Genomic DNA, 27,994 nt, shown 5'->3' with positions numbered 1-27,994 from the left:
CCCATCGCTGGCATCGCACCCAGTTTCCGACAGCAAAACAGCATCACCGTCAGCGCTCGCCCGAGTTCATCAGTGCGAGGAAAGAAAAAAAAAAAAATTCCCTTTTCCCACACAACCCAACCCCCCCGGAGCCACCAGCATCCTCGGGAGACGGGGCTGGCTCTGCCCCGGCGAGCAATAACATCCTCATCTGCAGGTGGGCTTGGCGTGCCCCAGCCTTCCCCTCTAATTAACACCACCCCAGTAATAACCGCAAACAATAACAGCGATCGACAGCACTGGGACCAATACTCGCTTCTTTACCGTGGATTTCTTGACCCGAGGGGGTCAGTGAGCCTCTCGATTCACCAGCAGCATCCTCCGCTGCGGGCTCGAGTACCCAAACCACGCACCCTCTCGTTGCAGAGGGACGTCAGTTCTTCTCCTCTATTTTTCTTTTTTGCAGCTTTTGTTCAGATCTAATTACGGGGCCGAGAGAGAGGGATCGCCTTCCGTGTGCTTCCCACCGTGCAAATACACAATTTCCACTTGATTTACAAGCTAATTTAATCAGATGCACCGTGTCCTACACGTGTACACAAGGCACTTATTAAATTCGCAGAGAATTACGGAAACCTTTAGGGCAAGAATGTGTGTACCTCCGTAGATATTTTTATATATATAGCCTATATATTTTTATATATATAAGTATGGGCACCACACGCTTGTGCATGCACCAGGTTGAGACCGGCAGAGGCGCACAACGGCTCCCAGGTGTGCGTATACCCCTCTGCCATCCATATACGCACGTATATATTTCTTTATGTATTTATATATATTTATTCTGGCTGGCACTGCACGCAACCTGCCTGCAAGGGAGAGAACCGGCTCCCTGCACGCACCTCCCCGCAGCACCAACACGCTGCGATGATATTTCCACGGGCACCTGGGATTGAGTCTCATCATTTCGTGCAGACATAGACCAAAATCTCCAGCCGCGGGTCACCGACCTTCCCTGGATCTATATGGGGCACTTAAACACCAGCTGGGCAACCTATGGATCCGGCACCCTCTTCTCTCGGTGCCCTGCCCACGCACCCAGGACCCAGCAGGACTTTGCCTGGGGTCCAAAGGGGATGCTGTGAACAACGCCCTTGGTTTGGGCCAGTTATTAATGCCCCAGAAATGGGTCTTCCAGCCCAAAAACAGGGTTTACCGCCTGGGACGGGGGTGCAGCCCACACCAGGGCCCCCCCTCCACCCCAAGACAAGCCCCAGCGCTGCATCAGCAGATGCTGCAACCGAAGGTGGCCCCCTGCCAAAATAAACCACAATCAAGGGTCCTATTATTAACGAGCCTTCGCCACCTTCGCTTAATTGCACGGGTGGCTGCTCATCACCCAGTTGTGGGAGCTCGAATCCTCATCACCCAGGCAGGGAGACTCCGGGCCAAGCCTGCGTGTAATATTTGCAATATATCCATAGGCAGATATCCATCCATCGATCCCACCCGAGACCGAATGTATACGTGGCCCCAAGTTCAATCCAAGGGGGAAGCCGCAAGCCCCGGTTAATTGAGGCATAGGGGAAAGCAGCTGGAGTGATTACAGTATAGCACAAAAACATCTGGAGCTCCTGTATTAATATTCAATAAGCAAACAGCTGGAGCAGTCACAGCACAGTGCGAACAGCTGAAGCAATTAGAGCCGGAAAATAAAGCGTCAGGAACGTGAAGCTGGGTGCCCCCGGTCTGGCAGGGTCAGGGTTGGGGATACAGAAAGTGCTGAGGCACAGAGAAAGGTGCCAAATTTAGGCTTTAGAGATGAAAACGGGACCCGGAGACCCTCCCGGCTCCGCTCCAGCTCTGCAGACTTTGCTTTCCAGCCTGGGAAACGGGAGCGATGAGCAACGCACACACAAAAGCTGCACGTCTCGGTGGGTCCCAAATCAAGGTGAGTCCCACGCGGGGGGATTTCATGGCAGGCTTCTCCTTGGGGGTCGTCCAGGGGGTCTGGAGCCAGCCGGATCCTTTGCAATTATCAATTCTTCCACCTTAATTGCTGATTCTTGATGCTAAAAAGTGCTTCGGAGATTAATTACGTTCTTGCTTAACGGTAAGCGCTGGTGACTCTCCAAGAGTCAAGGATGCTCCAGCCACATTCGGCACCCAGCACCCACCCCAGGGTGCAGCGGCTCCTTGTGCCCCACGCAAGCCCCAACCGCTGCTGCCCTCCGCGGTCCAGGATGAGACCCCCTGGCCCCACCAGCCGCAGGACCAGCGGTCAGAGCTGCAGCATTCGGGGGCTGCCCCGCTGTCCTTGAAGGCGGCTGAGTCGTCACAGCACATGGAGGAGATGCTGCCGGGGCAGCGAAGAGGATGGGACGAGTGGAAGGGGTCGTTAGCGGGAGCTGCCAGCCCTGGATGTCGCTGATGGGTGGCACTGGAGACACGGAGCCGGCTCTGCCCTGTACCTCCTGCCAGGTTCACCGGCTCTCCAGAGCCCGAAATGACCCGAGCACGCTGCTGACGGAGAGCCGCAGCCGGGGACCGCGGTGCAGGGTAAGGCCAGACCTGGGAGACCTCTCCGGTGGCCTTGGCTCCAGGACATCCTCGGGGAAGGGCTGGGCAGGAGCAAGAGATGCCAAACCCAGGAGTCCTGGAGCAACGCTGGAGCCTCCACCAAGGACGTCGGTGCCGGCAGCAGGGACCCAACCCCAGGGCACGGCCAGGACAGGGAGAAGAGAAAGAGCTCGGCTGTTCAGGAGCAACGTTGTTGGCAAATAACTGGGGCCAGACACCCCTTATCAACACACGCTCATTCACAGAGCTCGTTTGCACAACCCGAACCCGCCCGAGAGCAAACTTAACTGGGGAAGAGCATTGGGGAACCCAAGCAAAGCTGCACCAGGCTCTGGTTAACAGCGCTTTCCCAGTGGTGCAGCAATGCTGAATTAATCAGCGACCAAGCAGATAAAAGATATTACCTAAGTGCAAAGCATTGATTGTTTTAATTGTTATTATTATTGCTGCTAGGCTTTGGTTCCACACTAAGGGATAAGCGAGGATGACTCGTGCTGGGAGAAGCTGGGCATCAGCCAACTGTTGTGCCCTTCACTGGACCGGGCACGGCTAAAACGCTCGACTCGAAGGACCAGGGCAGCGTTTCTGCAGCAATGTAGGATGTTCCTCCACCGGAGCAACCGGTGCTGCCCCGTCCCCACACAGTCCCCTCGTCCCTCCAAAGCCGCTCCCAGCATTTCCCTTCCCAAGCCCCCATCACTGCCCCTTTCTCTCGCCTCCCCTTGCACAGCCCTGGGGCTGCAAGAGCCTTCTCACCCCCCGGTTAGCGCCATGGCCGCAGGAGATATTCCCATCATGCCCCTGGCCAAGAGCCACAGATGTGCACCGTGCCACACCCCAGCCACGGAGCCACATTTTTGGGGATGATGCACCCCCCGGGGCAGACTCACCGTCCTCATCCGTCTGGAATACCACCTCCTTGCCTTCCTTGCGACCCTCGGGGTTAGAGAGGATGAGCTTGACGTGGATGTTCTTGTAGGGCAGGAGGTTTTTGATGGTGTAGCGGTTGGCGTTACGCTCCATCTTCACGCACTCCCGGAAGGTTTGGTTGTGGCCGGTGCCCACGAAATAGCGGTAGCAGAGCGAGACGGTGTAGGTGTGACAGCGGGTCAGGTTGTAACCCAGCGGCTCCCACTGCAACGTCAGCTGCCTGGACTGGATTTCGGAGAAAGCCAGGCCCTTGGGGGCCCGCATGGGCTCTGGGGGTGGAAGAGAGAGGGGGAGAGATGAGCGATGAAGCAAAACATCTCGTGGGTTTATGTGCGTTATCAGGAAAAGCCCTTTCACAGCGTAGGAACAAGAAGGGTGGGTGTGGAGAGCAACCCTGGCCCCAGGACCAGCCCCGGCACGGGATGTCGCTGCCCTGCAGACAGGGCTGGGGACACCACCGGCTCTCAAAGCCACCAACCCCGCAGGATCAGCAGCCCCCGATGGCTCATCTTCCCCTGCGGAGGTGAAGCCGGGCACCAGCCCCCGGCCAGCGCAGAGCCACGGTGGGCACCAGGAGCATCTGCACCGCGAGCAGCCCCCAATAATCAGATAAACGTGCCCGCGCGATGGGAGCCCTCCTGTGTTTTCAGCGAGCCCATGTAAAGCTCTCCAAAGGACAGAGACGGAGCACCGTTGCCGGGAAGGAGTTTAATTACCTCTAATTGGCATGAACAGGAGAAGTTGGATTTAATGAGGAGTCGAGCTCCTCTGCCAACAGCACACGCACACAGGAGGTTTGGGTTAATGGCAGTAAACGTCTTTCCATACCCACGCCTGGTGGGAAGGACACCGAGGGGGAAGGAGGGTCTTTGTCCACCCTGTCCCAGAGCTGATCCCCCAGGCGATTCCCCTGGGATTTGCACTGCGGAGCAATTCGGGCAGCTCAGGGTTGCAAGAGGCTTTTGCAACGTCAGCGGATGCTCCTGCAGGTTCCGATGCCCTTGCGGGACCGTGCAAAACCCCAGCTGGTTTTCGGGGGGGAGGAAGCACAGCGGTAGGCACACAGCCCCACGCTGCAGGCACCCCAGCCTTAAACCCATTGCCACGTCCAGCTTTACCAAAAAAACACTGAACCTCAGCCCCGATGCCCACCGGCATCGCTCCTGTTGGGTGGCCAAGGGCACAGGGACCTCTCCTGCCGCCTCTCCCTGAGGCCTCCAGAGCCCCCCACACCTCCCTGGGCAGCACCGCGTGGTGCCAGGCTTCAACCTTCCCCTCTCCTTTTTATTCACAGAATCACGGAATCATTAAGGTTGGAAAAGACCTCTAAGATCATCGAGTCCAACCGCCAACCCAACACACCATGCCCACTACACCATGTCCCCAAGCGCCTCATCTACACGGCTTTTAAATACCTCCAGGGATGATGACTCCACCACTTCCCTGGGCAGCCTGTTCCAAGGCCTGACCACTCTTCCAGTAAAGAAATTTCTCCTCATGTCCAATCTAAACTTCCCCTGGCACAACTTGAGGCCATTTCCTCTCGTCCCATCGCTGTTCCTTGGGAGAAGAGACCAACCCCCACCTCGCTACAACCTCCCTTCAGGTAGTTGTAGAGCGATGAGGTCTCCCCTCAGCCTCCTCTTCTCCAGGCTGAACACCCCCAGTTCCCTCAGCCGCTCCCCATCAGACTTGTGCTCCAGGCCCTTCACCAGCTTCGTTGCCCTCCTCTGGACACGCTCCAGCACCTCCATGTCCTTCTTGCAGTGAGGGGCCCAAAACTGAACACAGGATTCGAGGTGCGGCCTCACCAGTGCCCAGTACAGGGGCACCATCACCTCCCTGCTCCTGCTGGCCACACCAGTTCTGATACAGGCCAGGATGCCGTTGGCCTTCTTGGCCACCTGGGCACACTGCCGGCTCATGTTCAGCTGCTGTCGACCAGCACCCCCAGGTCCTTTTCCTCCGGGCACTTTCCAGCCACTCTTCCCCAAGCCTGCAGCGTTGCCTGGGGTTGTTGTGGCCCAAGTGCAGGACCCGGCACTTGGCCTTGTTGAACCTCATACATTGGCCTCGGCCCATCGATCCAGCCTGTCCAGGTCCCTCTGCAGAGCCTTCCCACCCCCAGCAGATCAACACTCCCGCCCAGCTGGGTGTCATCTGCAAACGGACTGAGGGAGCACTCGATCCCCTCCTCCAGATCGTTGATAAAGAGATTGAACAGTGCATTTACACTCCCCAGGGGGGAGCCGGCAGTACGGCACCCAGGGCCGATGACGGCAGCGGGACGCGGCTGCGTTGGGAATCTCCCCTCGCCCCGGGAGCTGCAGGATGCATCTACCCAGCCGCTTTTTCCAGGGTCCCCTCCCGGGCCAGGTCCTGCAAAGCGCGGGAGATGCAGCGCTGGGCAGAGGGGCTGGCGAGGCTCGGAGGATGCAGAGGATCCAACCGCAGCCGCCGTTCGGGTCGGGGAAGGGTGGCTGCGCTGCCATGCGCAAACCCGCCCTGACCCAGGGGAAGCTGGGGAGAAAAATACTTCGTTATAGCACATGGGAAGAGCCGGGGGAGCCTGAACAAGGTAGCCGTAGGATGTTAAATATGGGGCGCCCAGCGTGTCAAACAGTGCCCGTCATCGGCTTTAAGGTAATACGGAAATCCGGGCTTTCTCGCAGCACCTCTGAAAATGAATCTGAGATGAAAAGCTGCCGCCAGCCCCTCGCCACGACGCCTGCGTCGGGGTTTGCATCTCCCCCTCCGCCCGCTCTCCCCGCACGCCTCCGAAGCTGACCCCGCACGTGGGCTCCCCGCGGCCAAAGCCACCGGGGACACCCCGCAGCCCTGGGGACGCGGCCGTGTCCTGCTCCGCTCCTGCCACGTGTAAGGAGGATGCACCCACCGGTCCCTGTCTGCGAGGCGATGCTCCCGGATCGCTCCCAGCTCAGACCTCCACTTTTGTCGGGTTGGGGTTTTTTTTTTTCAGTGCAGGGTCCCAGCCCAGCGTCACGGCGGTGCCGGGTCTCAGGGTGAAGACGGCGTGACAATCCCGTGCCTCCGTCGCGCCGCCTCACTGCCTTCGACTTTGCTCAAATACCAGCAGTTTAACGCCGGCACCAGGAAGGCGGTTGCCACGGAGCATCTGAAACGCCACTGCCAGCCCTGCCAGGGACGGGGACGTCCCCCAACCCAGGTCACCCCCCGAAGGGACGTGGGGTCAGACTCCCCTGAGAAAAGTCTTCCCTGCAGCCCCACGGTGCCGGAGAAGTCTTCTCCCCATCACCCCCCAGACCAGCAGCACGGTTGCACCGTGAGCAACTGTTGGGGCATTTTGGCAGAGAGAAACCCCAGCTCCCACCTTCCCTGGGGACACCCCAAGGGGGTTTTGGCAGGAATTACCCTGAATTACCCCCAGGTCATCGCAGTGCGTGGGAAGGCAGCCGACCCCCCCAGCCAAAGCAACCACCCCTCCGGCGTGGCACGGGATTAATGTAGTTTTAGAAGAAATATTTTGAGAGGCTCAAAACCAGGCACTGGAGAAGGAGATGGGAACCTCACCAGGGAGGGCCAAGGGGCTCATCCTCAGGTCCCAAGATCTGGGGATGCCCTGAGCTGGGTCCGGCCCCGAGCCTGCGGCCCCGGCGGAGCAGCCATCTCCTGCCGGCGTTTGCCCGGCTCCAGGGATGGAAACCAGCCTGGCAGCTGCCAACCCTGCGCACCCCGTTGCTGTGCCTTCCTGCACAAAAGCCCCAGCCGCGCTCCCTGCCCGGGGCTCAGGGTGGCAGGGGACCTTGCCCAAGGCCACCCGGGGTGGCAGGGGACCTTGCCTAAGGATGCAAAGCGGGACCCACCTGCACACTTGGTGCGGCTGATGAGGGGTGGCCCCGGTTTGCCAGTGCCCCCCTCGCCGGGGCGGGTGAGCAGGACGCTGATCTCGTACTCCGTGTCCGGATCCAGGTGCCAGAGCTTGTAGGTCTGCATGTTGACGGCGTGGACCTCCGACCAGGGCCCCGAGGTCATGCGGTACTCGATCTCCTTGCGCACGATGGGGCCGTCGCCGATGATGGAGTTGGTGTTGAGTTGGATGATGAGGTAGGTGGAGCCGGCCCGGAGCAGCTGGGGGGGCGCGATGGGTGTGGGGGGCTCTGGAAGAGAGCGGGGAAGGGGGAGGTGGAGCATCCCCCTCCAGAAGCAGCTCCACAGCATCCCCAGCCCAGCACCGGCACAACCACACATACCACTATTTACTTTTTTTTTTTTTTTAATTAGCTACAGTCGAGACATTCACAACATCTCTTCCCAAACCAACCCATCACCTTCGGACTGCAGGGCACGGGACAAACTCGGATCCCCCATCCAGAGGACGTGGGGACTGACACCGAACTATGGGAAGGCACCATCCAGTCTTTAAACTTCAGCCCGTGCATATGCCCTCCATCGCTTTTAGCGAGGCTTTAACAGCTGCAATAGGGTTTCACCCAATCAAACCTTAATTACTGTTGTAAGATACACTGCCCAGTGTGGTGCTGCACAGTTTCACCACAATTAATTAATTCCCACCTATTGCAATCAAAAATAAATGATCTAAGGCCACCGGGAAAGGTAGTTTCCTGGTTTTATGTTGAATCATCCACGTGTAGCGACTCGTTCCCAGTGAGAAACTGCGATCCCACCACCCCAAGCATCCCACCGCCCCGAGCATCCCACCTTCCTCTTCCTCTGCGAACAGCAGAGCAGAAATAGCCCATCCATGACCCAAAAATCCGGCGGGCAACAGCAAGTCACCCACCTTTCACAATGAGCTCGGCAAAGTTGGAGACGCCCGAGCCGCGGCTGGACTGGGTGACGCAGCGGTACAGGTCCTGCTCCTCCTTGGACACCTCGTCCAGCTGGAAGGTGGCCAGGAAGCGCCGGTGGCTGATGTGCTTCACCGAGGCGGCGGGGACCACCTCGCCGCTCTGCCTCTGCCCCACGGGGAGAGACAAGACGTTACCAGGAGGCACGGCGTGACATCCAGAGCCACCAAACGTGTCCCCAAATGATGTCTGCTCGGCAGCGTCTTCTCCCAAAGGGGAGGCACAGAGGCGTTGCGGAAGCGATGCCCGGGGTTGACGGTGGAGATGGTGGTTTCACCACCGCCGTTGCTCACCTGCATGAGGAACCGCTCGGCCTCGGCAGCCTTGCCGGCGGCCACGCACTGGAAGGTCGCATTCTGCCCTGCGTTGACTTCCACGTCGCCCAGGCGGGAGAAATGAGGCGCTTTCGCTGCCGAGGAACGCAAGCGAGAGGTGACGAAGCGGCCGAGCTCCGAGGGAACCCGCGGTAGCATTGCTGCAAAAACCCCACCACAGCCCAAAATCCCACCCAGGATGCCAGGGCTGGAGCCGAGCTCCGGAGGGGCTGGATCCCCATCCTCACAGCTCGGCTCGGAGTCAGGAATTTGTTCCCGTCCCCGTACAACCAGCCGGTGTCCCAGGGAGGGCTGCAGCCTTCCCCTCCAGCATCCCGCAGCGCTGTCACCCGATACGGGCTATGGGGCTGATAGAGGGGGGCAGGTCTCCTACCCCAGCCTAGAAGAAATAGGGGGTGAACCCCAAGAGCCAAGGTGTTGGGACAGCCTGGGATTTCAGGTCCCCACCAGCCTGGGTGGCCCCCCTCGATGGGGATGCTGAGGCCACGTGTCCAGTCTGCACTTCTCCGAGGTTTTATAAAAACTCCGTGATGGAGATGGAAAAAGGAGCCCCAGAGGTACCCAGGAGATGGAGCTCCACCAGCCCAGGTGCCGACAGGACACCCAGATGCCACCAGGCTGCATCCATCAGCTCTCCCCAGGACCATCCCAATGGACACCAGCTCCGAACCCTGCTGCCCAGCCCGGCTCAGCAGCACCCACCACCCCGCTTGCCCTTCGGGGTCCCCCACCCTCGGGTCCCATCCCGTGACACTCACAGCATGGATAATTCAAGAGCAAAATATCATCCAAGCCAAGATAGCCCCTGCGCTCGCTGGAGACCACCGCCTCGAAGAGGACCTGCGGCACCAAACAGAGGGGTCACCCGTTGCTGGGGCGGGTGCGGGTCACGCAAAAGGGGTCCAGGTCGTGCAAGGGGGGGGTCTGTGCCATGCAAAGGGGGGGTCCTCTGGGGCTCACCTGGTACTCGCTGGGCCAGAACAAGCTGACGGCCAACTCTGCCTGGTGCCACTGGTGGCCGTGGGAGCCAGAGGCGTTCCAGACAGCGCTGCCCACCGGGCCCCCCGTCACCCGGACGTAGGCGCTGAGGGTGCCGGGGCTGTGGCCGTCCCGGCTGTACATGAAGTAGCTGAACTGGAGGCAGTGGGTGTCATTCTCGCTCAGCGCCTGGAAGAGCAGGTGAGCTTTCTGGCCCGGGGCGTGCTGCGAGGAGTTCACCATCAGGTAGGAGCCTGCGGCGGGAGGGAGAAGGGGGGAGAGCGTGGAGTAATCCCCCTGTTCTGCATCTCCTGAGCTTTGCCGGCAGAGATGGAGAAGGTGGGGGATGCAAGATTGCAAAGATGCACGTGACCTGGCAACGATGCTCGGGTCCCGCTGGGTACCGGTCCACGCCAGCCCGCAGGGACGTGCAGGGGAACAGGGATGGAGTCAGCGTCAGGTGCCCATTTGGGCAGCAGCAGGACACCAAAATGGGACCTGGCTGCCGGACGAGGAGGGAAGGATGAGACCCGCTGCCTCCAGGATAAGCTGCTCACAGCCACGGTCCCCCAGGACACCCCAGGGTCAGCGTCGGCTTCGATGCCACCGCAGCCCCTCCGCTGCTTTCCTTCAATGCTCACAGCTTCGGCTGCGTCAATACTGCCCTCCCCAGCCGGGCCCCAGCCGTTTAATTTCCATTCCCATCGCCTCGATTCATTTACCACGCAGTTGTCGCCGAGTTTAAACTGTGCTCAGCAGGCGCTCGCAGAGGGGGAAAAAGCGCTCGTCAGCTTAATGAGCGGCAGCACCGCGGCTCTCCGGGATGCCGGCACAGCAGCTCTCCGGGATGCCGGCACAGCGGCTCTCCGGGATGCCGGCACAGCGGCTCTCCGGGATGCCGGCACAGCGGCTCTCCGGGATGCCCACCCAGATGTGGCTCTCCACCCGTCGCACCACCGGCAGCCGCTGGTACCCCATCTCCCATCACTTAAAATCCCCAGCACTGAAACCAGGAGTCCTGGCGCTTGCCCCACTGCAACCCCGAGGCCGTACTTATGGGGCAGGCAGGCTGAGAATCCCAAAGGGGATCCCAAAGGCAACATCCTTCCCTGCCCCGCATGCTCCATCCCAGGCGGTCCAGAGGCAGGAGGGGGATTCAGGAGTCCTGGCTCTTCACAGCAGCTCCCAGAGCCATGCGGCACAGCCATGGGGCCGGGACACGGGGCGGATGGGAAGCCACCCTGCCAAACCCTCCCCAACACCAAAGGCGAGGGGATTATTAATATCCTTTCCATTTTAATAACGGCAGAAGCTGTAAGTAACAAAGCCAGGCCATTTATTCGAGTCTACCATTGTTTCCCTGACAGTAGGCGCTTAATTATTAATAGCTTTCACCGCCGGTTAATTTAAAGGAATTCACGCGCTTGCCTCCCATCGGCTCCCAGCGAGCGGGCACCAAGAAAAACCCTAACGAAGGCAGCGGGGGATCGTGGGGGGCACCCATCCATCCCCTCCAGCGTTTGGGAGCTGTGCCTGGGGGGGGACCCCAGAACACCCAGGGGGTCAGAGCATCAGCTGGGGAGATGCGGTGCCGGGTACCGCGCTACAGTGCATCCTCCAGAGATGGGAGCTGGGACAGGGGAAAGAAAGCACCAAAAAGCAAAATTTTCACCGTGTTGCCGATCCCCGCGGCCGCCCGGCCCCTCCGGGCAGATACTCAGGGTGAATTTATTTTCTTATAGTCAACACAGCCGCATTTCACAGACAGAGGGGAAGGCACTATGTCCATATTCCGTCTCTTTTTTTTTTTTCCTTCCCTCGGGCAAAATTATTTCCGCACTAACGAGAGCGGCTCCATTTGGCCCAGGCGACGGCAGCGTGGAGAGCGAAGGCCGACCCGCCCCGCGCCAGGGGACATCTTCCAAAAGCCACCTCCAACCGCTCAGTCTTCCAGGCTCTCATTAACGAACGCAGCCCCTTCTTCCTCCCCTCCCTTTAAAAACAAAAAGCCAGAGGACCAAAATAAAGAGACCAAGACTAAAATTAAACCACTGACAAGTTACTTTAAAAGACGGAGAGTGTCCATTAAGGTCAGCTGGGACCACGGACACGAACGGGTGGCAATCCACCGGTGCATCGCTCATCTGGCAGAGTTTCCCCCACGCGCTCTTCTTCCCCCCTTAATTTTCTTCCCAGCGTTGCTGCATCGGAGAAACCAGGCTCCCGCCGCTCGCTTTTGTGCTAATTATATCCTCCTCCCCCATAAACGACTGGTCCCAGCTTCAGCTTCAAATTCAGGGGGTTTTAACGCAGGAGAAGCAGAGGTACTTGTCCCCGTGTTGGGGTACTGCACCCTGCACCGGAGCATCCCCTGGCACGGACAAGGTCCTGGGGCAGGCAGCCAGAGGTGGCTGGGGGTTACAAACTCCCTCGGCAGCCCCTGGTCTTTTTTTTTTTTTTTGCAAGGGATGTTTTTGGTTTTCAGTGAGGTTTTTTGGTTGTTTTTTTTTTTTAACGCACCCCAATAAAATGCCAACACAGCCCCGCCTGGGTGCTCCCACCAGCAGCACTGGGGCACAGGGAGCTCAAGGAGGCAGGGGGACAGCCAGCTGGTGACAAAAGGGTGACAAAAGGGGTGACAGCCTGCACACACGCTGCCACCACCCACCCCGTGGGTCACAGTCCCACTGCAGGTCACCGACCTGCTCGTCCCTGGTCTCTTGATCCTGGGGGTGCTCCTGGGGGGCAAGGGGGCTGCACAGCCCCCCCCAGGGTGATAAAGCAGGGACCCAGGGGTCCCCCAGACCCCTTCCACTTGTTCCCACCACCGCTGCCAGGGTCCCCCCTGAACCCCCACCCCACTGGGTGCTCAGTTTCCACCAGGATCCGGCAGCTTTTGCAGCCAGGGCAAGAGCAGAGCTGCAGCAAGAGCTATGCAAGCTGCCAAATTCCAGTTTTTAAAGCTTATCTTAATTCCTGCCAGGAAAGGGGGAGATAGGGATGGAGAGGAGGGGGTGTCCCAGCCCTGCTGCGTCCCAGAGCTGTTGTCGGGGGGACAGGCAGGACCACTGCGGGCAGCCGGAGGGTTGATGCACTGTCACAGCTCAGCAGCACAGCTGGGGTTAGTTTTGAGCCCTGTCCATACATTGGCATTACAGTAAAAAAATCTGCTCCAAAACTTATGATGGGGAAAATCATTTCCAAACCTGCCATGAAATAGGAGCCACAGAAACAGCCCTGGGGCATCCCCCCCCGTTGAGACTTCAAACCAAAGGACGGGATTCAGGCGCACATTGATACCATGCTTTGCACGTTAAATCCTTCCTCTGGTCCTCAATTTAAGGTCGGTTTGAATCAAGATGCCGGTCCAGGCGAGCTGTCACCCCTTTGTCACCGCAAATAACAAGTCAGCCCCTCTGTGTCCCCCCCAGCTCGGCTGCAGCAATATAATTTAATTTAGTTTTCAGGTGGGCTCTTAGAGAAGAGCCCAAGTGCTCTGTAGAGAAAAAGAAAAGACTCAAAAAGCGCTAAATAATATTTCAATCAAACAAATGAAAAGAGAAACAAGTTTTCAGCAACATTCCCTACGGGAAAACCATCAATTTGCTACACAGAAGTCGACGATGCGGTTTAAACTGCACAGAAAGCCTTGTACCCACCCCAGCAAAGTCCTCAATGCGGGGTCTCCAGCCGCATTTTCCCACTTGTGGGATCATCAGCCCTTCCTTGGGATTCAAATCAGGTCTTCGAGGATAACTTAGCACCTCCGATAACCTTGGCCGTGAATCTGAGAGCAATTTGCTCCCAAGGATTTTCTCCCCAGCTTCGGGCTGAAGCCCTGCTCGCCCGCAGGGAAGGAGCTGCCCGTCCCGAGGGTCCTGCCTGCATCCCTCCGGGAAAAACCCGAAACAGCCCAGCAAGAAGAGGAGGGAAGAACCCGCTCTCCCCAGCCTCCCTGTCTCGACGAGTTTTTCCTCCTACAAAACCACCGAGAGATAAAAATAATACAAAAAAAAAAAATAATCAGAGAGCTATTGAAAGGCAGCAGAAGGCAGGATGGCAGCAGAGGGCGGCACTGCCAGCCCGGAGGTGCCAGGGGAGCAGGTCTGAGCGCTGCAGCATCTGCCCCCAGGAAATCGCTTTGGAAGACGAAGCCCGACGGTGCCTGCTCGGGCGCTGGTTTTTCTTCTCAACAGAATCGGAGCCGGCACGGGAATGGGGTACCCGCTCCCCGGTGATGAGCACCTCCCAGGGGAGCCCCAGCACCAAGGGCTGATCTGCCACCGCCACGGGGTCCTTGGACAGACCGGAGCAATTCCCCTGGGAGCCAAACATCAGGCTTAATTTTTCCAAGATTTTTATGGATATGCAGCAGAAGCCTGTCAGGAAGCGGTGCCAGAGCTATCAGCTGAAGGAGCGACTCCTCAGAGGGGATGGAGGGACATGGAGCTCATCAGGGTGGGGACAACAGCTCGGTCACCCCCGGCACGGCCGTGCTGGGGCATCGCGATGGGGCTGCGTGGGGAGCACGACGGCAGCTCCGCGCATGGAGAGAGGGAAGAGCCAAGCAGGGAACAGAAACTCTGTTTCACGGAAACTTTTCTATATGGCACTGAGTTTGGAAGGAAAATCTAGGAAAAAAAAAAAAGCCATTCGGAAATAAAACGTACCCACAAGTGTGATTTTTAGTATTTTTGAGTACAGCTGTGCAGAGCGGAGGAGCCCGGGTGCTCGGGTCCCCAGGAGGACACGCAGCAGTTTCTCCCAACCCATCTCCTTTGCATTTCCACATGCGAATTCGACCAGCTACAAAAAGAGGGGCCTGCACCTCTCCCAGGGAGACCCTGGGGCTCCGCAGAGCACCCCTGTCCTCTAAGGAGCACCCCCAGGGACCCAACCTCAGCTCTGCCCCGTGCTCCATCCTGGACCTGTCCCATCCAAATTCATACAGAGTTTAACCTAAACACCCTGTTTTTTCATAGAATCATGAAGGTTGGAAAAGACCTCTAAGATCATCGAGTCCAACTGCCAACCCAACCCCCCCATGCCCACTACACCATGTCCCCAAGCGCCTCATCTACACGTCTTTTAAATACCTCCAGGGATGGGGACTCCACCACTTCCCTGGGCAGCCTGTTCCAAGGCCTGACCACTCTTCCAGTAAAGAAATTTCTCCCAATGTCCAATCTAAACCTCCCTTGGCGCAACTTGAGGCCATTTCCTCTCGTCCTATCGCTGTTCCTTGGGAGAAGAGACCAACCCCCACCTCGCTACAACCTCCTTTCAGGGAGTTGTAGAGCGATGAGGTCTCCCCTCAGCCTCCTCTTCTCCAGGCTGAACACCCCCAGTTCCCTCAGCCGCTCCCCATCAGACTTGTGCTCCAGGCCCTTCACCAGCTTCGTTGCCCTCCTCTGGACACGCTCCAGCCCCTCCATGTCCTTCTTGTAGTGAGGGGCCCAGAACTGAACACAGGATTCGAGGTGCGGCCTCACCAGTGCCCAGTACAGGGGCACGATCACCTCCCTGCTCCTGCTGGCCACACCAGTTCTGATACAGATGTTTCTGATTTTGATGTTCATTAAATAACCTCAACTTGTGTTTCACCCCAGGAGCTCAAGAAATCAGCCTGACTTCACATCCCTGCCCCGTCCCTGCTTGAGGACCACCCTGCCGCCCCGTCCCCCGCTCCTCAAAGGGCTTCGGGTGCCCAGCAATGCCGGGTGCTGCAGAGCAAGGCACACGCTGCCCCTCTTCCCCCCCCAGCTTTGAAACACCAGGGCTCCTGGATCAGATATTGCAGAGCCTGAAGGCAGGACCAGCCTGGCACACGGAGGCGATGCCGGGGGGAGGGCAGGAGGGAAGTGCAGCCGAAGCATCCAGGGAGAGTTATTTTGGTGCAGACACAGCGATGGTGCATCCTCATGTCTGCCTTACCTGGCTCCCTGCAACTGCTCCTTTAAAAAACAACAATAAAAAGCTGCGGAGGGAAAAAAAAAAAAAAATAATCACAATTGCAAGGTGGAGAGACCCATCCACCGGAGAGACCCATCCGTCATCTTTAGGTGGAAGAGGGAGACAAGTCAAGATGGGAAGAGGGGAGGGGGGGGCGGAAAACCCAAACCAAACAAGAAAGGAAAAAGAAAGAGGGATGCAAAGGTAGAGGCGGGTGGCCAGCAGCCAGCATCCGCTCCAGCAAATCCTACGCTCCTTGAAACTGGCTGATCTCCAATAAAAACTCATTTTCATCTAAGACCACGAGACTCCTTTGGAAAGTGCTCCCTGGAGAGGCCCCGGTGCTGTGAAATACTCTTCAGCCACCGAGCTGCCGAGGGGGACCAGGAGGGGCGAGAAGGCTGCGGGAGCCTCACGCACAGCTCCCCGTGCATACCGGGGTGAAACTATACAAAAACAGGGTCCCTGCACCCACTGGGTGCCCCAAGACCACAAGCAAACAGTGTCTATCTGGTATTTGGGGAGCCCCCGGCTATGGGGATGAGCACCCCTTTGGGTGTCACCATCGGGCACGGGTGCTCTTCCCGGGGGCCGGACCCTGCTCAGAGCATCCCACCTGGGATGGCTGCATCCACTTCCCCATCAACTCCGGAGTTTATTTCTTAAACTTTGCATAAATTTAAGCCCCCATCTCTTGCTAACCCACAGTTATTTCCTCGAGCAGCCCCATTCCACCTCACCCCTTCAGCCCCCAGGCTTTAAACTCAGGCAGTTTGCTGCAGATTTTAAATTACAGCTGAAAATCGAGCAGAAAAACCCCACTAATTACAGGTTTAAGACCCTCCACCATGAGCCATCTCAATCCCCAGCTCTGCTTCCCTCCTCACTGCCCTGGGAAAACCCCCCCCAGGACAGACACTAATTAGGATCGTTCAGTTTAAAGCGATTATTTGGAAAATCATCAAGAGAGAGCAGGGATCTGTCAGCAGTCCTACAGCTGAGGGCTGTTTTGCCCTCACCCAGTGCCCAGGACATACCAGTGGGGACAGGAAAGGAAAAGGCGCTGGGAAGAGAAGAAGGTCAAGGAAGAGGAGGGTTAGCGGAGGGGAAAAGCCAAATTAAGCCCTGGCACGAACAAGGCATGAGATAAACAGCTGGAGGCAGATTGATGGAGCAGTAAAGAGTTTTCTATAAAGCAGTTAGTGTTTTAATTAAAAAAAGTCATTTTTACTATCGAGCTCTAAACCAGCTCTCCTCCCTTTCTGCCCATCTTCAGCATGGGACCGGACCTCCAGGCTGGGCAGGAGGAACCGGAGCGCTGGGACCAGGCAGGAGCTCCCAAAAACAAGGAGCATCTTGAGCCCAGAGCATCTCACAGAGCAAATGGGTACAGGGACAACTCAAGGGGGTGACAGCGGGACACGGTCTGGAGCTGGGAGCAAGCAAAGCCCCCAGATGCCACCCAGGCACGGAGCCCACGCCATCCTCGTGGGAGAGGGGGAGCTCCCCACGGCTGCCCGGCTGGCTCTGCTCCCCCAACTGGGCCATCAGAGAGGGGTTGGACCCAGAAAATAACAGAAACTGGTTTAAAAAACAAGAAAAAGAAAAAAGTCCATTTGCATTTTCTTCTTTACAGTTCCCGAGACTTTAGAGATGCCTCCGACTCACAGCCACAAGCCCTTCCCCACACTTGCAAGAGCCAGAAACACATTTTTCCCCCCCCTTTTCCACATCTCCCACAGACAGGAATTTCTCGTGAGCCTGCAAAAGCAGCACGAGCCAACATGCCAGCGAGGAAAAAGCAGGCGGTGGCTGCAGGGAAAGCGGCTCCGAAGGTGCCCCTTTACGACGGGATCCGGGTGCATCCCGGCTGGCGGCAGCCGCAGATGCTGCGCTCAATGCCAGATGGGGAATCTGGCATCGCCAGAGATGCTGCCGAGACCCGCGGGAAGCATGGAAAGCCGCCCGAGCTGCTGCCATCCCGCTGCCGTGGGCGGGGAGATGCCAGGGCGGAGGGGACGCCCCCCACACAGCCCCCGGCCAGCCCGGGGACCAGGGCTGGGGGTGCCTGGGCTGCGGGCAGCAGACGCAGCCATGGTAGAGATCATGTGCGGAGGGAGTGGAGCTGGAAATCCTGGCTTTTCACCCCAAAAAGACATGCCTGGATGGGTTGCAGGTTCCCCCACCCCCTTGCTCCAGGGTGGGTTGGGGTGGCATGGGGTTACACCCCACCACGGCAGCGATGCTGGTACCCAGAGCCATCTGATGTCCCTGTCCCTGCTGTGCTGTTAAAAACCCTCCTCCCTCCCGCCAGCAGCAGGGTCCCTTGTCCCTTGTCCCCAAGCAACACCGTCCCCAGGGCCACGCAGCATCCCGCCCCACCGCGCCGAGGACCGACACAGCTCATCACACCTCGCCAACAGCACCCTGCCCACGCGACCGAGGACAAGTCAAACCTAAAACGCTGTGGGAATTAAACCAGGAGAAGCCGCTGGGTTTGGCTCTGGGGTACAGGATCGAGGGGTGGGTTTGGAGCAGAGGTCCCCGGGGACGAGCGTGGCCCCGCTGGGGACCAGGACTCACCGTGAGGCAGGTCGGCCGTCAGGTGTGGCATCATATAGCTGCGGATGAGCTCCCACCCGAAGTCATCATCCTCGCCCTGGCTGTACTCGCACTGGTTCAGGTCGCCGTCCTCCTCAAAGGTGCAGCCGGCTGCCGAGAGAGAGATCCATCAGTCCCCGCTGAGACCCCACAGAATGGCGGGTCCCTCCCCAAAAGCCCTGCTGGGATGGTGTGCTGCTCCCCCCGAAACGTTGGGGGGACCCCAGGCATCCCCCCATGTGCACCCGTGAGCGAGGACATGGTCTTGTCTGCTGCTAATCCCCCATTTCTCCCATTCAGTTCCCCCATCAGTGGAACGAGCTGGCAGGTCTCAGCTCCAAGGGAGGTCTCAGTCGCAGGAGTGGGATGCAGCTCCCAGCTTTGCTTCCCAGGGGCCGGTCACCGAACGGGGGGTTTCTCCCAAGAAACAGGCACTCAGCTGCAGCAGTCACAAAAGGATTCGCAAGACCCCGAGGGCTCCTGCAAAACATCAGCCCTCCGCCTGCCCACCTGTGTTTTGACCTTGAGCTCTGGGGGGGTCTGTCCATTGCCTGACACGACAGCGGCAGGTCTCAGCCGGGACCTCCAACAGCCCACAGCCATCACACCCCTAAAATGCATCACTGAACCCCCCCCCGCAGCGGCGGGCTGGCATTTCTGAGCCCTTTCATTTATCTTTTGGGGGTTTGGGGCAAAGCCGAAAGCCCCCACACCACCTCCCTGGTCTGCAAGGTGCTCGGCCGAGCACGGAGAATGGGAATAAATGCCAAGAGGCCACTTGTCCCCACGTGTACTGAGGTGACGTGGAGAGAGCACGCTGAGATGCTGGCCAGCCCCCCCATCCCACATCCAGCCCCCCCATCCCGCATCCAGCCCCCCCATCCCGCATCCAGCCCAAGCCAGGAGCTCTGGGGCTGGCTTTGCCCATGGGGGCCGCTCTGGACCAGTTCGTTAATACTGACCCATTGTTCCGTTAAACCCACAGATTACAGGCGGACCAAGGCGCCAGCGCTAATTAATACGAGCCCCTGGGCTGACGAGGGCAGGCACGTTAAGAAAGCCCTGAGCAAGCAGAACGAACAAAGGCAAATATCTCCTAATGGGCCAGCATGAAAGCAGAGCCTGGCGAGGGGATTATTTCTTCTGGTTTTTTTTCCTATTTTATCCCCAAATTACATCAGTAATTCCCCTCGCCACCCAGGGATTTGCCAGTTAATGGCCTCGCTGCTGCCGGCGCAGGTTGCGCTTCCCCATGCTGGGGGATGCTCGGACGTGTCGCTTGTGCAAACACAAGTCCAAACACTGGGAAAAAAAAAAAAGCCCGTGAGATGTCCCAAAGTTTATGATTTCCAACTCTTTCACATGAAAGAACAGATTCGGGGCTTTTTTCCCCACTCTTTACACTCATTATTTAAAGCACAAGGACGCACTCCAGCTCCATCACCAAGTTTGGGTTTTTTTTTTTCTTCTCAGAACCACAAGAAACTTCTTTTTAAAAAAAAAACCTGAAAGCAAATTCTTTCCTATTCATATGCCTGGAGGCACCGAGACCTCACAGCTTTCTTAAAATCCTTCCCAAAATGGAGCGTCTGCCCAGCCCACGTGCGGATGTGCCCCCGCACCGCAGACCCCGATCCCCAGCTCCTTCGGCTCCTGCCATGAAACACGCCGGATTTTAAAGAGCCTGAAATTTGGCTGCGCTTTCTAATGGGAGAAAAAGCACAAATCTGTCAAAATTTTCCAGGAAGGAAAGAAAAAAAAAATTTTCAAAATAAAACAAAGTGTCAAAAACTAAGTGCCAAGTGATTTAAAAAAAAAAAAATAAAAGCCCAAGTGTTTCTTTCCAAGATCTGCTGAAATGGGATATTCTGGGAGGAAGAAATTTGTTCTTAGTGTTGGGGTATTTTTGATCTGAGAAACCAGAGCAGAGACAAACAGTCTTTCAGCCCCATTTCCCAGGGAAAAGCAATTCCTTCACCCCCAATAAACTATTCCCAGCCGCTAACGACGTCGGGGGAGACGTAACCTCCTCCTCCTGGCTGCATCCCCACCACCCGCATCCCACTGCCATCCCCAGCGCAGCCACCGGCACCAACTGGTTCCGCGCCTCAGTTTCCCCACTGCTCCATCACCCCAAGGCTGGATCCTCGGCCACCTGCGAGACGATGCCCAGGCTCCAGAAGCTTAAAATGCAATTACGTGGAGTAGATATTTTGCTGGCGGAGGAACAGCTGGCCGAGCCGATCCATCTCCCTCCTCGGACAGGTTTATTGTTATGGCTTTTCCCGGCGCGAGCCTTCCCTCCCATCCGCTCCCCCATCCACGGCGCAAAATGAAGGCGGCTCAACCGGCCGCTCCATTTCGCCACCAAATTTGTCTATGATTTGTATACGCAGGGGGAAAAAATAAAAAGGGTTTTGCAGAGCCTTGGTTTCCATGAGCTTTGGGACGCTTTTGGCACCACCCCTCCCCATCCAAGGGCAAGGCTGGGGAGAAGCTCGACCTCCAGCCCCTTCTCCCTCCCCATCACAAGATCAATAGGGGCATAAAAATTAACATCTGAGCAATTAAATGCCAACGGTCCAGCTCCAGAGGGGGTGGCTGTGGGTCCCCCAACAGCCATGGCAAGTCAAAGTGGGTAAACCCAGAGTGGCTTTCAAATAATTAAGGTTTCACCAACAGGTTTGCAAGGAGGGCAGGGGGACTGCAACCCGAAATACCCGTCTGCAGCAACGGGGATGGTTATACCCATCCTAAGGGCTAATGGCAGCGGGACGTGGTCTGTGGGAATCAGCCAGGACCGCTCCGGGTTCAGATGCTCCCTAAAAATCACCAGGTGGAAATAAGGAGCCCCCAATTCCCAGCCCCTGCGCTGGCTCGAGGCCAGGATAACAGCAGCTCTGGGCAGTGGGATGAAGGCAGCGAGCGTGGGAGGTGCGATTCGAACGCGAGAGCGGCTAAAAATACTGCCGAGGGTGTGACGGTCTGCTCCCCGGGGGCGTGATGCATCCAAGAGGAGGCCTGAACACCCCAAAGTCACCTAAACCTCTCCAAAGCCAGAGCCTGCCCCAACGCACGACAGGCACCCACGCCAAGGACGAGAGGTACCCCCTTAAACACCCTGCGTGAAGCCCCCACAGCACCGCAGCATGCCCAGGCAGAGGGGAGAAGAGGGGCCAGTGCTAACATGGGGGTTAAACACCAGATAAACCAAAATTTAAAAAAAAAATAAGAAAAAAAAGAGGTGGCTTGAGGGAGACAGGTACTGGTGCTGCTCAGCATCCTCACTGGGTGCCACGGCCACCCAGCATCCCCACCCTGGGTACCACTGCCACCGCTCTGGCACTGCAGCGGGTCCAAGCTGAAGGGAGCAGAGGGGCAAGCGCTAACGTGGGGCTTAAACACCAGATGGACTTTTTTTTTTAAAAAAGAAAGAAAAAAAAGAAGAGGTGGTTTAAGGGATTCACCGGGGAGACAGGTACCGGTGCCACCCAGCACCCCCCGGGTACCGGTGCCACCCAGCATCCCCCTCCCTGGGGATAGAGAGAAGGAACGACGGATTTGCAAAGAAGAGGGAGGAAAAGAAAGACCAAACAACCAAGTACAACGGACGGCGTCTAATTACATCTCCGTGGCCACCGAGGAACGTGGCCGCCTGCCCACCAGCCCGCCCAGCGCTCTTTCATCCGCCGAGTCTATGCTCCTCTCACTTCAAAGTTAATTACACACTTAAACCTTTCCTGTTTAACCTCCTGCACCGTGGGACATGCTCCACGGGCTTCTCTTTTATCGAGCAGCCTTGAAAAGGCTCCTGCGCTAAAGGGCAGCCCGGCACCATCCGTGATGGGATCATGATGGGATCGCATGCTCCCGTACCCCGAGGAGGGCAACGACACCGCCCAGACCCTCGGGGCATCATCGCATGGGGATGCTACACGAATAATATACCTAAAAGTGGAAAGACTTTATAAAAAAGGGGGTTTATACTCAAACTTTAGCAAGCAGGGGCTCCCCAGAGCTATGAAATTCGGTGTGGGAGCCCAGGACTCCCGGTCCAGGACGAAGCAGAGCCAACCGACAGGAAAAAGCCCATTTTGCTCCAGTCGTGGCTTAGCCAGGACCGGATTAGCCCCACGGTCATCTCTGGGGGGCAACATCTTAGGGGCACAAGCCCCCAGCACCCCATACCACACGGCGCAGGCACCAGTGGGAAAGCTAACACAGGTGTGACCTTTTGGAGTCAGGATTAATTTTTCATCCCTGGCCTTTTCCAGCAGCTCCTCCCCATCAGCAGGAAATCAGGACTCGGGTACCCGCAGGACACACCATGCATCGCCCCGGCTGCCGAGCGTTCACGTGCAAACACCCCGTGCAGCAAAACAGGGCTATGACCCACCATCACCCTACACACACCGATGCAGTGGGGGTGAGCATCTCCCGAATCAGCAGTTTTCACCGATTCCCAGGAGCAGGGACAGAGCTGGAGGCTACACGAAGTCACACAGCCCTGGACTATCACCCAAGACCTCTCCCATATGAGAAAGATGCTCTTTTACTGCACCAAAGGATGAAGCTCTTTACACAGGATAAATGGCTAAAGCCGCTGCTGCAAATGGGGAAACTGAGGCACGCAGGTGATTTGGCAAAGTCCCACAACACCAGCAGCAACCAGCATCATCCCCCCCAGGGACGGCGGAAAGCCCAGGGAGCCGGGGTTTGCTGGGATGCACAACCCCGCTCCAGCGGATGCCAGCGAGATGCCATCCCTTCCCCGGCACCCCCGCGGAGCCGAGCCAGCCTCCCACTGCCCAGATCCCAGCTGCTATTTAAAGGCGATTTCCTTGGCACGCTCCGAGGGGAACGTGCCCCGGGAAGGAAACGCCGGGAGCTGCTTTCCTCCGGGTGCCAGCAGACACGGGGGATAGCGAACACATACTGCAATTCAGCTAAAATTAGCAATACTTCTCATCCAGCCAGATCTCGTATGTACCATACCGCAGGCTCCCGGTCGAGGTTGTTAATGGATAAGGGATCGGAAACCCCATTTCTGTCTGCGGGGGGCTCAGACTCCTGGGGGGATGATGCTGTGCAGGGGTCTGGGACTCGCTCGGGGGGGGATGTGGCACCGAGGAATGCAGCTCAGCGAGAAAACCAAGATGCAGAGCAGGTCCTGTGCCGCAGCATCCCGGCATCTCACACCGACGGAGACCCCACCGCAGAGCACCCCATCAGCTCCGCGGCCAACCCCAGCCAAGCCCAAACACCCCGGGGGGGGCTCGGCATTAGGAAAACCTCTTCTTGTCCAGGCAAAGGGGAGCTAAATCCCCCCTTAGCTGCACTTTGCACGCTCAAAGGGCCTGGGGCACAAGCGCAACAGGCACCTGCAAACGTTTTTGTGCATTACACACACCAGAGATTACAATGCCTGCTCCTCTCTGTTCCCCACTTCTGCAAAATAAAAACGTTTGAAAAAATATTACTTATTTCCTGGCCCCAATAAAAGCTGATTAGAAGAATATGGAAAGCAGCTCCATTAAAATTCTCACCAGTAGTTTGTTTTGCTTCTCCAAATCATTTTAAATATTGCATTTAATAGAAAAATAATTTGCTCAGCTGTAAGAAACATCAATTTGCAACTTGAAGCCTTGTATATTAGCCAAAGAAGCTAATGTGTAAACATTAGCAGCTCCAATAACGCATGGGGTTTAGCCAATGCAATTCCAGGGAGAGAGCAGCCAGATATTAAGACGGAGGATTTGCATAATAAGTCACTTATGCCTGATAACCTCAGTGTTCGGAAAGCGCAGGACTAGGAGAACAATATCCATCTACCAGCAACTACAGAAGACAAATCTCTTTTTTTTTTTTGCATGTTAGACTCGTTATGGTTTTTACCTGCAAGTCCCCACGGAGGTGTTAAACCTCCCACGGCGAGTGCCCAGCCCCTGCACCGGCCCCCCCTGAGCCTCCAAGGGACCCCAGGCCCGAGGACAGGGGGGAATTGGGAGATGTGGATTCACTACAGGCATCCCCAAGCCTGGGGAGAGCAAATACAACCAGGAAAATACAACTCCGAAGGGTTTGCAATGCCACGGGGCCGGCTTGTGCTTGGGCAAGGACCAAGTGCACTACGCATCACTTTATCACAAAGATGCATTTAAAAGCAAAGGGGGAATAATTAATCTTGCCAGTCGGAGTCCTTCCTTGGGGCACATCCAGCTGCAAAATGCAGCTTCCCTTCCCTCCCACCCCCCAAAGCAGCTCCCGGGGCAGGGGGGGGATCAGCACTGCTGGGACCAGGGTGCTGCATCACCCCGATGCGGGCGCAACCAGGCATTGCAACTCCCCGGCTGTTTTGCAGTGATGCTGTGGGGCACAAGCCGGGAGGTTTCGGCCCCACGGCTGGAGCGGACGCGTGTATTTAACATCCCACCCAAGTGCTGTCCCTGCACAGCACCTGGATCCGGCCAGTGCTGCTGCCGGGGGAAGGACCAGCATCATTTCTCCATTATTTACATCCAGGTCGGGAGAGGTCCTGCAGCCCAGAAACACTTCCCGGCCAGGAGGCCACTAAGCTGCAACACAAGTGCTTTAATAATGAACCATCACTTAATTAACATAGTCAGGGCTGCCTCTTCGACCCCATAGGAAGAAAAACAAGGCAGGCCTTTGGAAAGCTCCATCCGTTATCGATTGCGTACTGTGCAACCACGGCTTGGGCTATGGACCTACCTGGCACCTTGGGGGGGAAAAGGTAAAAGGGGGAAAAAAAGATGAAAATAAATTGAAAAAAGGGGGGGAAGATGAAAATAAATTGGAAAAAAGGGGGGAAAAATGAAAATAAATTGAAAAAAGGGGGAAAAGATGAAAATAAATTGAAAAAAAGGGCGGAAAAAAGATGAAAATAAATTGGAAAAAGGGGGGGAAAAAGAAAAATTGAAAAAAGAGGGAAAAAAGATGAAAATAAATTGGAAAAAAGGGGGGAAAAAAGAAAAATTGAAAAAAAAGGGAAAAAAGATGAAAATAAATTGGAAAAAAGGGGGGAAAAAAGATGAAAATAAATTGGAAAAAAGGGGGCAAAGATGAAAATAAATTGGAAAAAAGGAGGGGAAAAATGAAAATAAATTGAAAAAAGGGGAAAAAGATGAAAATAAATTGAAAAAAGGGCAGAAAAAAGATGAAAATAAATTGAAAAAAGGGGGGGAAAAAGATGAAAATAAATTGAAAAAAGGGGGGGGAAAAGATGAAAATAAATTGGAAAAAAGGGGGGAAAAAGATGAAAATAAATTGAAAAAAGGGGGGAAAAAGCTCGTTTCTCCCCCTGCTCCTTTATTACCATCAGGTCCCCATGGCCCTGCTGAAGGCTATCCACCCCACATGCCCGTGGACCCAGAGAGACCAGGACAGTGAGCCCCGGGGATGAAACGCTGCTTTCGGGGAACCCGCGAGGACATGGAGATGCTCCCTCGGCACGACTCCAGGCAGGGAAAGCAGCTTCCCCAGGACGCGGCAGCAGCACCACCGCACCCCCGGCGCGCTCCGACACCAGCTCCGCCTGCAGAAATCAGGGGAAAGACCAAGTTTTCCAAACCAACCCCATTTTGCGGGGGATAAAAAAAAAGGGGGGAACCCTCAGTCTGCCCCCCCCACCCTGTGGGTACCACCTCACCGCAGTGACGGATGCGGGAGCGAAGCAGCCGGTGGGCTAATCCTGCCGTGATGGAGCACGTGCCGGCGGGCCTCGGGGAAGCAGCTCAGCCCGGTTATTTATGGCCTTTCCAGGCGGAGAACGGAGCCGCTTGCGTTGCCGAAGAGCCCTCACGCGGCAAAACCAGCCAGGGCTGCCCGGTACCCACCGTGCCCAGCATCTGCTCCCCAGTCCTCAGGGAGTGGGAGGAAGAAGAGCGGGGAGGAAGGTCGGGGCAGAGAGGAGGACGTCTCCCTGTTGCACCAGAACTGGGAAAAGCAACGTGGGAAGATGGACACCAAGGTTTAAAGGTGGCAATGTGGCTGACGTGAGCAAATCAATCACCTGGGGGCCCGGCTGCCGGTGCTGGGCTCGGCTAAACCCTTTGCTATTAAATGGGGGGGACAGACAGGATCTGCTGGGAGGTTACAGCCACCGGCAGAAGCCCCCGTGGGGGGAATAAAAAGGCTCTCCGTGCCCAGGGAGTCCGTGTCACAGCTCTGGGGAACGTGCCGGACTGAGACGGGAACCCTTCGGCCAGGCAAAGGTGGGGATACGGCTGATCGAGCCCAAAAATCCCATCAGCAGGTGTGGTTTTGCCAGTCCCCGAGTTGGGCTCAACCATCCCTGGCCAGTGCTGGCCTGGGCATCCACCCATCCCCGAGGCTGGGGTAAAAACCAGCAGCTCCAGCAAACTCATCTGGGGGTCTCCACCAGCATCCCAGTGCCAGCCAGTGCTCCCAGAGATTAAAACCTCTTTTAACCAGGCAGGTAATTTCCTCAGGTCCCCCGGGTGCAGGCACCCATGCAGACGTTGGGTATAAAAGCAGCTGGTGCTTAGGGACGGCACGTTGTAAATCCAGAGTCGCAGGAGCCTGCGGATGCCTTTCCTCAACAGCTTATTTATTGCTTTTAATACCTTCCCTCCGTCGCTGGCACCACCGGCTGCGAAGCCAGGTTTGCTTTGCAAACGGTCAAAAAAAAAAAATCAAGTTTCCCTTTTTTCTGGAAAGCTGCTCAAAGTCCATCCCACTCCTTTATTTTCATAGGCCCTATAAAAACTCAGCTGAAACGCAGGCAGGCACCCACCCCCCTACCCCTCTCCAGCTCCGAAGGCGAGCAGGCGGGAGCACCGCACCAGCGGGGACACCACGGTGCCACCGCGCCGCTGAGACCTGGTAGACTCGGTGCACGGATGGGTCTGAACCCCCGTCCCTGAAAGCAAAACCCCGAGTTTGGTCGCACAAGAAGAACTCGCGGCCGACAGCCAGGGCGCAGGATGGATCACGGACGGCGCTGGCAGCTGACAGGGCACGTGGTGCATCCGCCCATCGCGCATCCCGACTCCTTCCTTCCCTCCTCCCCGGTTGCTCCCACGCAGGGACCCGCTCCCCAGCCCCACGGCAGCACCCCAAAAGCCCTGCTGGGGTCTGTCTCCCCCGCTGCATCCCGGCAGGGCAAGGCATCACCCTCCCCGCGAGCCCAGAGAACCCCCAAGGCTGGATTTGCAGCAAGCCCCTGGGAAGCAGCACCCGCCCGCACCGCGTCCCCGCACGGGAAGGCTGAGGCCCCTCCATCCAGCTCCGGGGGAAGGAAAACTGCTGCCGAGCAGCGAGCACCGCTGGGCAGGGGGGGCTCACCTGCAGCAACCCCTTCAGTCCCCCCCAAAATCACCCCCACCGCAGCTCTCACCACACAAGACCCCACTCCGCCACCCCCCTGCTGCCACCGCTCCACCACGTCAGACGCCCAAAGCCTCATTCCTGGCATTTCCTTCCTCAAGTTTTTTTTTCTTTTTCCTTGCTCCTGCAGACCGGGATGCAATCGCTGCCTCACCCCCACCCCAGCACAAGCATCTCCCACCCCCCCCATCCCACAGCCACCCATGTCGGGGTGTCCCACTACACCCCCCCAGGCCTGGGCATGGCCCCACTGGGGACCCCCCCCCCCAGACCCCTGGCTCTGGGCAGGCAGTGTGACCGAGGCACGGTGCTCTCACCTTGCCCCGCTGCTGGTCCCAGAGCTGCCCCCATCCCCACGGGGAGGGGGTGACCTGCAGCACCCTCAGCTCACGCCCTGGTCACGCACTAAAAACTCTGGGA

The 27,994-nt window shown here is 57.2% G+C and overlaps 1 protein-coding gene across 1 annotated transcript in view; it reads right to left on the bottom strand.

Annotated features, from left to right (window-relative positions):
- PTPRU (protein tyrosine phosphatase receptor type U) overlaps positions 1-27,994 on the bottom strand; it is a 76,503-nt gene that overhangs the window by 39,951 nt on the left and 8,558 nt on the right. Inside the window, exons 2-8 of the mRNA XM_075173876.1 lie at positions 18,188-18,316; positions 9,635-9,906; positions 9,433-9,514; positions 8,633-8,748; positions 8,273-8,447; positions 7,335-7,628; positions 3,450-3,758 (exon numbers count right to left, since the gene is read on the bottom strand). Of these exons, the coding sequence (XP_075029977.1) occupies positions 3,450-3,758; positions 7,335-7,628; positions 8,273-8,447; positions 8,633-8,748; positions 9,433-9,514; positions 9,635-9,906; positions 18,188-18,316 (1,377 nt within the window). The remainder of the gene's footprint in view (positions 1-3,449; positions 3,759-7,334; positions 7,629-8,272; positions 8,448-8,632; positions 8,749-9,432; positions 9,515-9,634; positions 9,907-18,187; positions 18,317-27,994) is intronic.

This window comes from Calonectris borealis, chromosome 25 (genome assembly GCF_964195595.1).
Source record: "Calonectris borealis chromosome 25, bCalBor7.hap1.2, whole genome shotgun sequence".
NCBI classification, from domain to species: Eukaryota; Metazoa; Chordata; class Aves; order Procellariiformes; family Procellariidae; genus Calonectris; species Calonectris borealis.
The sequence above is the reverse complement of the archived record's forward strand: the minus strand, read 5'-3'. Positions and strand labels throughout refer to the sequence as shown.